Source organism: Camelus dromedarius, chromosome 26, assembly GCF_036321535.1.
Source record: "Camelus dromedarius isolate mCamDro1 chromosome 26, mCamDro1.pat, whole genome shotgun sequence".
Taxonomy (NCBI): domain Eukaryota; kingdom Metazoa; phylum Chordata; class Mammalia; order Artiodactyla; family Camelidae; genus Camelus; species Camelus dromedarius.
This window is the reverse complement of record NC_087461.1, coordinates 1,743,181-1,758,545: the sequence shown is the minus strand read 5'-3', so window position 1 is coordinate 1,758,545 and position 15,365 is coordinate 1,743,181. Positions and strand designations below refer to the sequence as shown.

The following is a 15,365-nucleotide window of genomic DNA, read 5'->3' as shown; positions in this document are numbered from 1 at the left end:
CACTCTCACCACCTTCTCCTCTGACAGCTGTAACCGCCGCCTTGCTTGGAAACAGAAACGCTCGACCGTCACTCCCTGAATCACTGTCCGCAACAGCGCGAGGTGGACGGACGCGCCCAGATCCCAGCCACAAGCCTGAGTCATTGTGACCAGAAAGCGTCCACCTGCTTAGAACACTCTCCAAACTGAGGATGCTAAAGGCCGCCACGGATCACAGCCAGGGCGGCACGGCGGGCACCGAGGAGGCAGGCAGAGCGCCACTCACCTCCGACAGCTTGACGCACATGCTCTCCTGCCAGCCTTCTTCTGGTGGAGACTCCGGAAGGAACACCCAGTCGGCCCCGCAGGCCAAGGCGCTCACCAGGGCCAGGTACCTGTGTGGACACCGCAATGGCCATGTGAGGCTGCCGCCCGCCAGGCACCCAGGGCTCGGGGATGGCGGCCCCAGGCAGACAGGACCCCGCGGGGTCCCATGAACCCTTCCTGGGACACTGCGCTGGGGTGCAGGGCTCCCTCCATCCCATTCGCGTCCGCACATACGCACCCGCAGTGTCTCCCCATCACCTCCAGAACGAAGGTCCGCTGGTGGCTGGAAAAGAGAAACACTCACTCAGCACCGCGGGAAGAGCAGGCAAAGCAGAGGAAGGGGCTTCGCCCCACGGCAGGCGCCTGCGCTGCCCAAACACGCCCCGCTTTCCACAAAAGCAAACGCTGCTCAGAGTGCGTTTTGAGCTCTTCGGCACGTGGGGCTTCGGCAGCGCCTGTCACGTCTCACAGCCCGTGATCGCTGGTGCCGAGACGCGCCTGCGCCGCCAGGACGCCCGTCCACGCCCCTCCCGGGATGATGGCTTCTCCCAGCCAGAACGGGCGGCCGGCTGGCTGTCGCCCACAGCACGCTCAGGAGATGGCAGTCCCAGAGTCGGGTCAGCGTCCAGCGACGCTGGCCTTTCCACACAAAGGGAGACTAACGGCCCAGGGCAGCCCTGGGGAGGGTGGAGGGGCAGCTTGGCCCCCAGCGGCCGCGGGTCTGTGGGGCGAGGCGCTGACCGAGCGGCCAGGGCGTCGGCCCTGAGACGGGGGGGCCCGGGGCCTGGGTCCTCCCTCACACGGCTCCCATGGGCGAGCATCAGAGACCCCGGGTGCTGCGGGTGGCGTCAGTAGGAAAGGCTCTGCCCTGAGTCCACATCAAGTGGACAGAACGTCACTGCTCGTGGACACTTTGGGAAACCTGCAGGCAGATGTGCGACGATGGGGAGGGGCGTCTGCGCGCAGCTCTAACAGGGGGCGTCAACGTTGAGACTGCCTTCCTGCAATTCCTGCAGGAGCCCTTTGGACGAGACTGTTTTAGGTGAAGATTCTTTCTTCTTTTTTCTAAATTCTCTCCAACAAACACATTTTTATGATTGGGAGGGGGTGACTTTTTCAAGTTGAAAATGAGAAGTAGACCAGAAAGCCGTCGTCCTCCGTGGACCCTTCCGGAGCCCGCAGTGAGGACCACGCGCTCCCACATCTCCAGCCCAGTGCCCCGCCCGCGCACCCCACCCCGTGTCCTCACCTCTGTGCAGTCGTCATGATGGCGTCCACGACCTCGATGATCCTGTGCAGGGCCGAGTCCGTGCCGATGGTCATGTCCGTGCCGCAGAAGTCGTTGTCGATGGAGCCCACCATCCCCACCACGTTGAGGTAGGAGTGCTTCTGCACCTCCTCCTTGTCGATCTTGCCTGCGTCGGGGACAAGCGACACCCCCTCTGTCACCGGGCGCAGCCACGTGCTCCGTGGGCGCACCCGGGAAATCCACGCTTCTAAACGTGATTCCTCCCCATTTTCTTGTGTGTTCTCTGATTTCTACGCCACCTAATTCTGCACACTCAGAGAGAGAAAAGCCAAAGGGGGAGCTGGTGACACTGACAGAAGCTGTCATTTGACACCCAGACAAAAGCACCGACCCAGGTGTGAAAATTAAAAGGCGGCAGGCTTGTACATCGAGACTGGTGGAAAAGATCTGACTTCCGTCTGGTAAATGCTCAGAGAACTGTCTGCTCTGAGACGTGTCCCCACCCCAGGATTAAGCCCCTAAGAGTTTTGTACAACTGTCACACCGACTCCTTACAGACCCCTGGAGCCTCCATCTCTAGTCATGTCTACTCTTTGCTCTCTGGAAAGGCGCACGGGGCTGGCAGATCTGCTTAGAGGGAACCAGAATGATCAGGTCAGGGTCGGGGCAGTCAGGATGGGACTCAAGGGGCCCTTCCTCTCTGGAGTCACCACCGTGCGCCGGAACACGGTGCCCAGAGACGTCCCGGGGACCCGGCTGCCGGCGTCTGACAGCTGCTCTCCACTCCCCAGACAGACTTTACAGAAGTTGGGGTAACAGATTTAGTTCAAGTTTACACCTTTCACATGGTTGCTGTTAGTTCTGGCAATTTGCTGCCACTGGTCATACTGTATATTATGTTGCAATTAGGTAACAAGACATTTAAAAGAGGAAAGCCACAGAATATATAGGATTCTCAAAAATCCTTCATTCACAGCTTCAGAGACGATAAAGGACGATCTAACAGCAGGCCATCACCGTCTAAACTCGAGTCTTGCAAAAACGGATACAGAGACCCCAGGGGAGCTGATGGTGAGGGGTGTCCACTGGCTGCTGTGAGCCAGGGCCACCCTCACAGCAGAGTGGGGGCCAGCACAAAACCTGACTCAGGTGGCTGCCGTTTGAGCATCACACAAAGCCAGGTGTCAACAGGGGACCAGGGCGCACAGGACGGTGGAATAAACGTTATACCTCTTACCTTTATTGATAGTGTTTGAGGCACAAGGCTAAGCCCTGAGGTGGTGACTGTAAGACCTGCATCACCAGTAGCAACACATGCTTTCCAGGACAGTAAACGGGCAGAATGTGCGCGCTCACAGCTCCCTCAAGGGAAGGGAAGATGAACGGGGGACAGAAACCCACGCGCGAGGAAGCGAGGCCTACCATCCTGGGCCAGCTGCTCCAGCAGCCCGCTCCACTCTTTCCGGAAGATGTTGGCGCCGGTGAGACTGCCGTCCCCACCGATCACACACAGGTTGGTGATGCCCAGCTGGATCAAGTTATAAGCAGCCTTCAAGCGGCCTTCCCGGGAACGAAAGTCCTTGCACCGGGCGCTGCCGATAATGGTCCCTCCCTGGAAAGGAAAGAAAACCATGTTTGTTTATCTCCTCCCAACTGGACAGAAAGCAGGATGGATCCGCATGTGTGAGTGCCGATGTCTGAACACAGGACTTTCAGGGTCTAGGTTTCCCCCCTTTTGAGCTTCTGAGTCGGTCAACTGTGAAAGTGCAGAGTTTTCCCATTTTTAGTTCCATCCTGGAATTCTGTGGATACAGATGCTGCATCGTTCCCCAGGGGAAGAGGAGGGTGTGAAACAAGGATGAACGGCATCCGTCCGCTCGACACACAGAGGGGAAGAGTCTGCGCGAGATGACGGCCGTCCTGTGGGAGCTGTCCAGCACGGGGAGGGCTGCACCCCGCACAGACTCTGAGCCCACCGCTGGCCCAGCGCTGGTCACCAGCCACGGCCAGAGAAGCACGGTGTCTAGGCCCCGGGGAACGAGGCTCTTCCCCTGTTAGCTGGGCTCGCAAGTGCAGACAAAGTGGGAATCTGTGAACCAAAGGGATTTATCTTTGCATGACATCCCCCCCGCCCCACCCCTTTTTAAAGGCTAAATCTTAAGAAAACTTTAGTTGGATTATCCAAACCTTCCGGCAAGAGAAATCATGATTTTTCATACTTGGTTTTGCAAAAGCAAAGGGTTCTTAGTTGAATTTAGAAAAATACCGGATGCCTTCACACAAATCACGCACGCACACACACACACACTTAGGGAATTTCCATTCCTGCAGAAACTCGGAGGGCACACTTGCTTCCCAAAGCAAGGTGTTGATGCTTTTTCTCTGGGGTCACGTTGACTGATGGCAGCCAGCAGGACGGGGCAGCGCTGGGACCTGGCGCAGCAGAGGCCAGCCTGGGTGACAGGTGCAGGGTGCAGAGCCCAGATAAGCCGGTTCTCTGGACTTTGATTTGACCAAGAGCGATTAGAGGGTCATGTGATTTCTAACAACTGGAAGTTAAGTCAGCAACCCATAAACATAGAGGAGATAACGTGGACAGGGCCCCAGGAATGAAACCAGGACTGACCAGGTTGCAAAGAAGTGGGCACTGCTCACGCACTCACACACACACACACACTCAGCCACACTTGAACTTCCTACCTTTCCACCCAAAGCAGGACAGAAGTGCTCCCCTCACACACGGCTTTACTGTCTGGAATTCAGATAATACTGTCTTGAGTCTTTGTAAATATCACCCTCCCTAAGTATCCAGGGTTGTCAAACTTCCCTTCAGACTCTTCCCAGGAGTCACAGAGCAAAAAGTTCAAGTACAGACGTGTGAGTCGGTGACCACACCCGCAGGGCACTGCCCCCCAGCTTTACTGACACAATCGACTCATAACGTTGTGAGAGTTGAAGGAGCAGGTTGTGGCGATTTGCTACATGTAACCTTGTGAAATGATTACGCTCTGCAGTTAGTTAATACATCAGTCAATCCACATTAAGTATCTTCGTGTGGTGAGAGCTTTTAAGACCTACTCTCTTAGTAACTTTCAAATATGTAAGACAGCATGGTTAACATTTTTTAAGGTACAAACATGATGACTTAATATTGGTACACACTGTGACGTGATCACCACAACCAAGTTAATTAACACCTCCACCACCTCACAGGGCTTCCGTGTGCGTGTGCACGTGCATGCGCGTGTGTGTGGTGACAACACTTAAGATTTACTCTCTGAGCAACGCTCAGGTCCGCAACACAGCACTGTTAACAGCAGTCATCACACTGCACATTCAATCCAGAAGTTAACTCATCTTATAACTTGAAGTCTATGTCTTTTGACCATTATCTCCTCATTTCTGCAAACGTCCAGCCCCTGGCAACCACCATTCTACTCTGTTCCTGCGAGTTTGGCTTTTTTAGATTCCGTCTCTCAGTGAGATCATGCAGTGTTGGTCTTTCTGGGTCTGTCATTTCATTTAACATAATGTCCTCAGTGTGGTCCTACATTGCAGAAGGTCCTTTTTATGGCTAAGTAATATTCCATTTATATTGATGTACCATGTTTTTTCATCCCTTCTTTGTTGCACCAGCACCTTCAGAGGGAAGGTACCAGTTTGGGTTCCTTCAATTAAAAAAAAAATGCAATAGTCACAGATCAGTACATTTCAAAAGCTCAAACCTCAAATAAAGAGCTTTTCATGAAGTCCATTCTGTCCACATAATCTATTTCTGAACGGATTTGGAGCCTTCAGTAAGCTACATTGCTCTAGGAATTTATTAGGCATAAAATACTCAGGCAGGTCACTTTTAAATCCCAGGGAAGCAACTATTCCCCTGAGGTGGTAATTGCTTCATCCTTGTGCACATGGAGGAACCAGCCCTGTCTGGGTCAGGCCAGGACAGGGATTCTGTTTCCACTGAAGCCCCAGCCCTGGGAGGCAGCTGGGCGGGACCTTCCCCGGGCTTCCGTGCGCAGCTGCGAAGTGACTCCTAAAACCTAGCAGGCATGGAGACTTGCCACTAAACACACAGCACCAACAAACCAAAGCTGCGCCTACATGAATCTGCTCTAAAAAATGCCAGCGCCCCTGCCAGTACCCGGTTACCACAGCTCTCGTGTGTGACATTTCAGTGCAAGGACAGTTCCTCAGTGTGCCTGGTGCAAAGCTCTTTAACATTTTTAATTAAATGGCAAATTCAGGAGGCTTTCTTTCCACGTGAGTAAGTAAGAGTGACGCCAGCAAGGCAGCGCATTTCCAAGCATTACTGCAGCACAAGCACAAAAGCCTCAAACGAGAGGGCTCCTCAGGGGAACAGGCCGGGAGCGCGGAAACCCAGTGCGTACCACTTGCAGGATGCTGGAGACGCTCTCCCAGTCCGCCTCGACGATGTTGCTGCCGCCGTCCACCATGCCCTGGTAGCCCTGGGGGGAGAAGGACAGCTTTTAAGACGGGGTCACCACACTGCGACAGTCATGCATCCACAAACTCCACAAATCGGAACCGCCGGTGACCGTGAACCCCAGTTTCTAGGAGACCAGTGGTTGGAAGGCACGGTGCGACGCCAGCGCTCCTTCGGAGCAGAAAATGGTGCCAACACCTCAGACTGGATGGGGATTTCTACCGGCTCCCCTAGAGTCCTGTGGGGAGTAAGAGAGTCTGCCTGCTGCCTGAGGGCTCCTGGAGACGGAAAGGGGCACATCTGCCCAACACTGTTGGTGATTCAACACAAGCCCGCTGAGAACAGGGGTGTCGATCGCCCCACGTACAGGAAAGCGTCGCGGCGAGGGCCCCCGTCTGCCGGGCGATCTGCACCTCCGTCCACACTCAGGAGAGCGAGCTCAGAAGCACAGCCGGGTGTCTCCCCAGCAGTCAGTCCCCCTCACCTTCCCGTCATGACACTTTATTTACTGCACTGCGGGGAGGGGTCCCTGAGGGAGTCTGGACAGTGATGCACATCTGCCCAGAAGCCCGAAGACGAGCACCTTTTGGCCCCAAGTGCATCTGATTTCCCCGCAGGACATACAGCGTCGAGAGTTACAGACACGTGCGTTCCCGTCTCTGTCTGCATGACCCACTTTCCAGGATGTTTATCCCTGAAAGGGAATAGGCTCCCGCCATCTATAAACGTTTATCATAATAGATTATTATTGTGGATTCCTTCCCCCTAGTTACTGAAGGTCAAGAGGAAATTAAAAAAGAAAAGAATATAGGTTAAAAAAAATGAAACAGCCACTGAGCATAGAGTCTTGTGCAAAAACTAACCTACAGTGCGGGCACATTTAGGGGGGGTCAGTTGGTCTATTTATAAGTGTAAAACTTCCATCCAAATACATTATATACAACACATAACACTGTGTACTAGCGCGTCACGCCGTAACACCGGGTCATACACGCGCTTTACGCGGTGCGCGTGTAACGTGCACGTAGCATACGGCGCAGACCCTCACACGTCACACACGAGGAGCCTGCTCGCGGCCGCCCCCTGTTCTACCGGAGTCCCTGCTCACTCCCTCCCCAGTCGTCATGTAAAGGACACGAGAGGACACACCCCTGTACGTATGTGTTTATATACTGACAGACGTAACGTACGGTTCCGATACCACACACACATCACACGTCGCTGTAACGCATCACATAATGCATCAGTGCCGCACAAGAATACACACGTGCCCGTGCGCGTGTGTGGAGTCCAGTGTTACGCACGTGACCAACGGCGCAGGAGACAGCTGGGAATGACCCAGAGCAGGGAGAAGCTGGCGGCGGGCTGCCGGCCGCTGTCACCCGGGACCCGTGCTTTCGCGGAGGAGCACTGGGGCTTGCTGCAGACACGCCTGGGTCCAACTCTAGGGACCCCTTTTCCCTTTTTGTCTCCATCTCCCTTATTCCCGAAAACCATACAAGGTACACATTTTTAGCCTATTCTATTTAAAGGGCAGGTCCCAGGGTGGCTGTCACCGTGGAGGGTGAGGGTGACAAGCTCGAGTGTGACGTGACGCAGGCCTCCCTCCGGAAGGGGAGCTTATCAGAGGCGCTATGTCAGTGGCGCCCCGGCACGGAAGCGCCCTCAGACAGGCGCCACGCCCCGCAGACAGCCTGCCGCTCCAGGAGCAAATGCAGAGATGCCCTCCCCTCTTCCAAGTGCCCCCCAGGGGTTGCTTCGACAGAATATTAAAAACAGAGAGGTAGACAGACAGATGGCAGACAGACGGTAGGTGATAAGTGAGAGATGACAGATGGACGATGTGGGAGTGAATCTCGCGTCAGGGTCATCCCCTAGCTGACCCCCAGCCCCAGGCTCCCGGGTCTGGGGAGAGCCTCGCCCGCCTGCACAGAAGGTCCAGGTGGACGGACCGCAGTGGGTGGGGCTGTGGACGCCCGGGAGGCCGGGGAAGAGCAGGTGAGCAGCCTGCGCCTGCATCCAAGTTTCAGGCCCTCGGCCACCGTGCCGACGTGCACCCCGCAGGGAAGGGTGGCGTCTTAGCATCCAAGCCCGAGTGCTTCTGAGAACGAGGAGACATCACCATGCTCAGGCCAGAAGAGCGGGCAGAGCCGGGGGGTGGGGGGGGAGAACTCGGCCGACTCTGAGGCTCTGACAAAACAGAATGCAAAAACGAAGAAACCGGCCAGGCCCCCATGTGCCGCTTCCGAGGAGGACACCCAGGTAGCGACGGGGTGGGGGAGATGCCAGGGGCGGCTCGGCCGCACAGACGGCAGGACCGACGTGAGCTGACCCCTGCTCCTCAGCCAGGAAGCACAGGCGATCTGCTGCTTCCCACACGCCAGGCCTGGAAGGGAAAAGCTCCTTTCCCTTATTTCTGAGAATTTAAATACAGATTAAAAAAAAATTGCAAATCCCTGTGCCCCCAGAGTACGAACATGGAAAACTGTCCTACAAAGCACAGCACTTATTCTGAGAAGTCAAACGTCCTCCCGAAGCAACCTGATGGCTCTGCGCAGCCTGGACCCCTACAATAAAGATGGTGACTAAGGGACAAGTCAGCAGGAGCTGCGCTCAGAGCGCCCTCAGCGCACACACGGGCGGGCGGGCCGCAGGAAGTGACTCATTCTTTACTTTGCAAAGTCATCCGGCCTGTGCAACGTTTGAAAAGCCATTCCCGGCCACGGCGTCACGCTGTCTTCTGCTCACACAGAAGATGCCGGCAGCTGAGGAAGGCCCGCTCCGCGCAGATGCGCTGTGATTTGTAGCTTCAGACGAGGTTTTCCTCCTGAGGTCTCCTTAGAAGGTGAGGAGTTTTTCCAGTGGAGCCAGAGCCCAAAATGCTTCCTCAAGGTCTCTTTTGAAATCTGCCTTCAGAGCCAGTTCTATGACTCACGTTAAAAAAACAGACCACAAAACCTCTGAAGCCACACTCGGTTTTTGACCAGAAGGAACACCGTCTCCTCGGCCCTGGTGCTTAAGGTGAACCCAGGAGACCCTCAGCCGGCTGCGTCAAATCCATCACTTCTAAGAGCTTGGCAGGGGCTCTGAAAGCCTTTTAACATCTTGTTTGAGATTGGTTTTCTTTCTTTTTTTTTTTTTAATGTGTTTAGAGGCTATGTCCGCCTGCAGAGACGAGCTCCCATGTCCTGAGTGCTTCTTGCATGCCAAATCATACATACATATATACATATAAAGTATTACATACGCTCTATGTGCGTGTATATGTATACACACACACTAATTTAATGCTGACAGCTGCCCTTGCAAGAAACATGATCACCCCCCTCTCCCCCCCTTTTTTTTAAGCAGAGGTGCCTGAGATTGAGCCCAGGGCCCTGAGCGTGCTAAGCACGGGCTCTGCCACTGAGCGGCCCCCACCCCCTGTCTGAGACTGCTCTGAGTGAGGCCAGAACAAGCAGTCTCCAGACCGGTCGCCTAGAAGGCAGGGCCACGGGGAGGGGCGTTTTCAGGCCTCCGTCACATCTGTTCTGAGCAGGGCGAAAGCCAGTCCGCCCGAGGGCGGCTTTCCCTTAGGAGAGAGCTCGTGCGTATTGCTTAAAGCGAAAAGACCAGAGGGAAATTGCAGTCTTGTGCTACAGCGCAGGAGCCTTTTTCCTTTTAGGAATGATAAACGTGGTGTGGGCCCGCAAGCCTTCTCCAGTGGACGATGCTTTCTCACGTGTCTCGGACTCCTCCATCAGCAGCTCTGCTGGAATCGCGAGCAGCCCAAGGGCCAGAGGACACGACCTGCTGGACAGTCGCACGCTCCAGAAGCACCTTCAGACACGGTTCTCGCCGGGTTCAAACTCCCCCGGGGGTGGGGGGAGCAGTAAAGACCCACTTTTGCCCCTTGGAGAGTGAAGGTCTTTCCAAGTTAACGCCTTAATAAGCAAAGCTTTTTGCTCATAGAGCTTGGGCGCCAGCACAGAGCGAGGTCGGCTCTGAACCGCTCAAGGGTTAGTAAACACCGTCGTGCAGAACTCGGTGCGGGTGCAGAGGCGGCGGGCGGTGACGGCTCTCCACATCAGTGATCTTCAAGGTTTAGGAGTCGTGAGGTCACTGAGCCTGTGGGAAGGCCATGGGCATCCTCCACACCCGCGCCCACCGGGGTCGAAGCGCAGGGACGCTCTCCTCTCGGGAACCAGTGGTCGCCCCCGCTCGCCGGGGCCGATTCCCTGGCTTTGGGGAGGATGCCTGAGGATTTGTCCTCGGGGAGGTTTGGTCAACTCCAGAGTTAGGAACAGGTTAGAACACGACGCCCCACTGTCCTGCCCCTGCACTCTGTGCTTTTGGAAACCCGACACCAAACCGACTTACTCAACCCTCTGGCGTTATTAGGTTTCTTTAAGCCAAAGCTCGTCATGCACACTTCCTGCTCAGCTATAAACCGCGAAGACCCAGCAGGACAAGGCCAGGGGCTCCTGTCTCACAGTAACTTATCTGATCAGCCCACGGTGCTGTCGGTGGGAGGGGAGGCAGATTGCCATTCTCACAATCTGAACACTAAAACGATAACCGAATGTACACGGTCTAAGGCCTCGGGCATGCTGGTGGTGGGAGGATCCAGCCAGGTCCCACGGAAGCAGCCAGCTGGGACCCGGCTCAGGGCAGGCCCACGATTGGAGAGGATTCCCTGGGGTTGTGACTGCTCTTCTCCATGATTCCGGGTGCGCACAAGCCAGCCTTCCACGGGGAAGGCAGGTCCCCCCACCCTCCGCATTCCCCAGGTCACCTGCCTTTGGTGAGTTGACTTAATTAAGGAGCTTAACCAGCCCAGCAAGGGACATGTTAGCAGAAGGGCCCAGCGATAACCCCTCCCTCTCAGCTGCTTAGGGACATGCCTACCTGTACCTGCCAGCATCACTAAGACCATTTTTAGACGGGCACTTAGTGGTTAAGGAGTTTTGTCTTTAGGGAAGTTAAAATGCTGGAAGAGCATGGGTAAGACCTCACGGAGACAAGACCATGTGATTCTGGTCACCTCGCCTCGCCTGCACAGAACGTCTGGGGGCACTGACATGGGGAGAAAATGATGAAAAAGTCAGACACGGCCCCAGAGCGGGCATCCTAACCCCCCATCCTGCCCACACGTCCCAGCGTCCCAGAACTCCTGGCAAAGCCAGCGCTGTCACCCTCCCTCCAGCTTCACACCCGCCGTGAGACAGCCCAAGCTGCAGCTGGAGCCTCGGCTTCCGGGCAGGACGGCCGCTGCTGCCTTCCTTGGGAAAGCAGGTTTCTGTTGTTCGATCTCAACGTGACCTTTCTCACTGGAGAGGTTGTGAAAGCGGGCTGTTTGTCATATCCCAGAAGAAAAGTGATGTGCTTTGTGAAAAACAGAGGGTTTCTGCGAGGATGGGGAACAGGGTACCCATGTATTAACTGGCAACTAGAGCCTGTTTATCATCGCAGGATGTCAGGCTGGGAAGCCCAGGGCCCCCGCCAAGCGCAGCCCGGATGCAGGCTGGTCCGAGAGGGCCCCGGGGCTCCAGCGAGAAAGCCACTCGCCGGACCTCCTGTGACGGCTGAGGAGACCACAGATGAGCTCCCAACCTTGTGCTGACGCCCCTGGTCCTGTACGGTAGGAGGTCCTGGCTCCTCCAACCCACGCGGAATGAGCTGTTTTTTAACAGTAAAAAGATCACTGCTGAAAGCAGTGGGCACTTCCAGCCTCCCCTCAACATGCGGAGGAGACATGGTGAGCCCTGCCACTTACAAGCGCCAGGCCTGAGCGAGCCAAGCTGTGGACAGTTCTTTTAAGGAGGAAAGACTTTTAACTTAGTCACATTTAAAGAGCTGTAGTAAGAATAAAGACTTTGTTTTTAACCTGCAGGAAAATCGAATAGGATTTGAACCTGTAGTAAACGAATCACAGCCTGGCCTCTTCTGTAGCCGAGAAGCATCAGCCGGTGACTCAGGACTTCCCCCACCTCCCTTCTGATCCACCTGAGCCTGGGGTGGTCCCCCCGTAGCGAGAGTCTTTTGCAAAAGGCATCTCTTGCCCTCACCATGTCCAAGAAGCTGCAGGCCCTCGTAAGTTTCTAAGGAAAAGCCTTATCTTAAAAGGAAAAACCAAAAATAAACCAACAACCGGCCCAAGAGGTGGAGAGAACGGGTTAATCCGGAGCCCGCCCGATCCCGGCCCAGAATGGCGCCCAAGGGCCAGGCACGCACCTCACGTAGCCTCGTCCCGGAGCTCCAGGCAGAACAAACCTGTGCCAGACCTGCTGCAGAAACACCAGTGTTTTCTGATCAGCACACTTCCCAGACCCTTTCTGCTCAAGAGGAAGCCCACACCCCTCGTTTAAATGACTTATGCTGACCTGTTTAACTGTTTTGATGGTGGAAACTTGAAAGCTCTAGGAGAAATCAGAAACCAGGCTAGGAATGGCCACATGAGCATCACTGAACGATGCTTTAAAAAATGAAACCAAACATCTTCTAAATTTGAGCCCCAAGGGGTCTAGGATGGTGGCCTCCAGCCAGGGGACATCTGCTGGGGTCAGAGGCAGGGATGCTCTGCCCACGGCACAGCACAGCCTGCACATCCACAACCTCCAGCTACAGGTGCCACAGTCAAGAAGGAAGCCTGTCCGTCAGGACGTGACCCGGATGGCAGACCAAGGCCCACAAGGACGCCCACAGTGCCGGGGTGGTCCACCGGGAAGTGACTCATCTGAGCACCGATTCTGCGCCTGGCAACGACCAGCGGAGTCAGACACCCCTAGCATCACGGCCCCCGTGCCGCGTCCGTGCACAGACTTTCTCCAAGTGCGGGAAGAGAAAACACGATTTTCACGGGACAGACGAGGAACCAGGGCCAGAAGGTTAATGTGCTGACCCCCAGCCAGTCAACCAGGTATGCACGTAGGTCCACACCCACCTCCCCAGACCCGGGGCGAGACATGTGTCAGCATCTGGGCGGCGGACGTTTCAAGAAGCAGTAAGGACGTTACATCACCTCATGCTGTCGGCAGTGTGGACAGGCCTCGTGCCCTCTTGGGGAAGGTCACACTCAACGGGCGAGCTTGGGTGGCACACATCCCACTGAGGACTGTTGTCTAAACGGGTCGGGGAAAAACTGGCAGATTTGAGAGATGTTTGGATTTCAGAATTACAGACACAGGGCCCTCACACCTGTGCTGAAAAAGAGGTGGCCGGATTCGGAGAGAGAGTGTTGACATGGTCAAAGTGCAGTCAGTGGGTGGAGGCCCACGGAGAGCCTAGGCTCCGGGCAGCCCCGAGGCGAGGCTCCCACTGGGGGCCCCTGTTCCGCGGGACGTGAAGGACAGACCCTGTTCACTAGAACTGCTTCTGTTTGGGGTGGGGGTGTCCCGAGGAGCATGGCCCCGCCTTCAGACAGGCGGCTTCTGTTCCGATGCGCCCACCTCTAGGCTGTTCCCGAACACAAGAGCTTCAAAGTTCTGGTCATTCCCAGCACCGACCCCTGAAGGCTGCGCTCAGCCGGACGCCCCGAAATGCCCATAAAACGGTTACTCTGAAAATCAGAACCATCCTGACGCTACCCTGCACGTACGAGGCTTCTCTTTGGCATCTTCCTGACGGAGGAACCGCAGAATTCCCTGCACCCCTGAAGGGGGCGGGCTCCGTTCACTCAGGACTCCTCGCCGCCCACCTGTGGGAAGGGCGGGAAGTGGGGCTCCCAGTGACTGACAGCCCCTCACCCCCACTCAGAGAGGACACGAAGAACGTGGCCCCAGAGTGGGACCCCCGTCACCTACGAGGAAAGCGGGCCTGGGTGCCCTTTCCCGGTTGGCAACGTGGGGATAAACCAGCTTCTCTGTCGAGGCGCCCCCAAAGAGGCCCTGGCGCTCTAGGGTCGGGCTCGCACGCTGCGCCCACCTCAGCTCCCCATCCTGACATGCGCGAAGGCTGGTGCGCATAGTCAGCCTGCATCCAAACAGCCCCCGAGCACAGGGGCGAGCACAGGACACGGAGCAGCAGGCAAACAAAACCCCACCACGCCCGGCCACCTGAGAGGGACGGCGCACGGGAGGCCAGTTGCCCCGTCGGTCCCACACCCACAGATTCGACGGCACCCCAGCCCCGCCCCCCAACAACGTCCACGCCACATGCAGACGCCACCCACCGCGACGTGGGGCATCGGGCCGCAGCCCTGGCCTCCTCCACCCACGAGAGCCCAGCCGCACTGCTGCCCCTCGATAATGGGGTGATCAAAAAATGTCTCCAGGCATCAGTGTGGGGGTGAAACACGCCCCATCACTGGTTTGTGGGGGTCTGAGCTCTCATCCCAGCCCCGCCGGTGACGAGAAGTGACACAGAGAAAGCAAACTGCCCACAACAAGTCTGTTTCTTCAATGAAGTAACTGAAATGACTTCCTCCCTCTGCTCCCCAACCTGCAAGGTCATGGTGAAGATCAAGGGAGTCTCGCAGGGGCGGAAGGGCACCCCCACCAGGGAGGCAACCGGAAGGGCCGGGGCCAGGCGATCAAAGGCGTCCTGTGGAACGTGCTGGAAACCGGAACCCTAAGGAAACTCGTCTTCAGCGAGTCTGAAACATTTTGTTACTTACACCAGAAAAGCCTGATCTGAGGGTGCTCGGACCCCCAGAAGGTGCTTGAAACCACACCCACTCCTTAGGAACTGCAATCAGGCCAGGCTGTGGTACCTGCTCTCAAGTTCTAAGGCAGAGCAACCCCTCTGCAAAGTGAAATAAAATAAAAAGGCAGAGGAAACTCTACACTATGCACACTCTCCAGCCATAGTGGGAAAAAAAAAATCAACTTTCCATCACGTATGCAACCCCAAGGGCAGAGGGAGGGCGGAGTAAGGTGGGCCACTGCAGCCTGGGTGGCTGAGATGCATGAGCTCACGGCAGTGGGCGGGGCCAGAGGCCGCCAGGTGCGGCCCAGGATGGATGTTCACAAGGGCAGTCTGACCCGAAAAACATCCCAACAGAAAATGACAAAACTGTATTTCTGGAAAGACTTTGATGAGACCCACCGTTTTAACATCGCCCAAATCAGATAAATACAAACCCCAAACCTGCAGAACCAGTTTTTACAAAGCAAACCCAAGTCCAGGAAAAAGCATCTTTCCAGCAAACGATCAACAAACGGTCATTCGGATCAATGAGCAGAGACTGTGAGCAGCTACTTCACATGTGGAGAAAATGACTCAGTCAACAGACACCGTGAGATGGGGCCACACACGCGGAGCTGGCAGGGTTTGGGCCACCTCTGCGCACGGCGTGGGCTTGGGATGGAACAAAGCCACCACTCTGGTGAGACACATTGAGACCTGTTGGGAGGACCGTCCCTTTTCTGCTCAGCGGATGCCGAA

At 55.9% G+C, this 15,365-nt stretch overlaps 1 protein-coding gene across 3 annotated transcripts in view; it reads right to left on the bottom strand.

Annotated features, from left to right (window-relative positions):
• PFKP (phosphofructokinase, platelet) overlaps nt 1-15,365 on the bottom strand; it is a 48,629-nt gene that overhangs the window by 21,620 nt on the left and 11,644 nt on the right. For all 3 annotated transcript variants that reach the window (XM_031444813.2, XM_031444814.2, XM_031444816.2), the window contains 5 exons: nt 5,947-6,024; nt 2,978-3,167; nt 1,556-1,721; nt 545-589; nt 266-374 (listed from right to left, as the gene is read on the bottom strand). In XM_031444813.2, the coding sequence (XP_031300673.2) occupies nt 266-374; nt 545-589; nt 1,556-1,721; nt 2,978-3,167; nt 5,947-6,024 (588 nt within the window). The remainder of the gene's footprint in view (nt 1-265; nt 375-544; nt 590-1,555; nt 1,722-2,977; nt 3,168-5,946; nt 6,025-15,365) is intronic.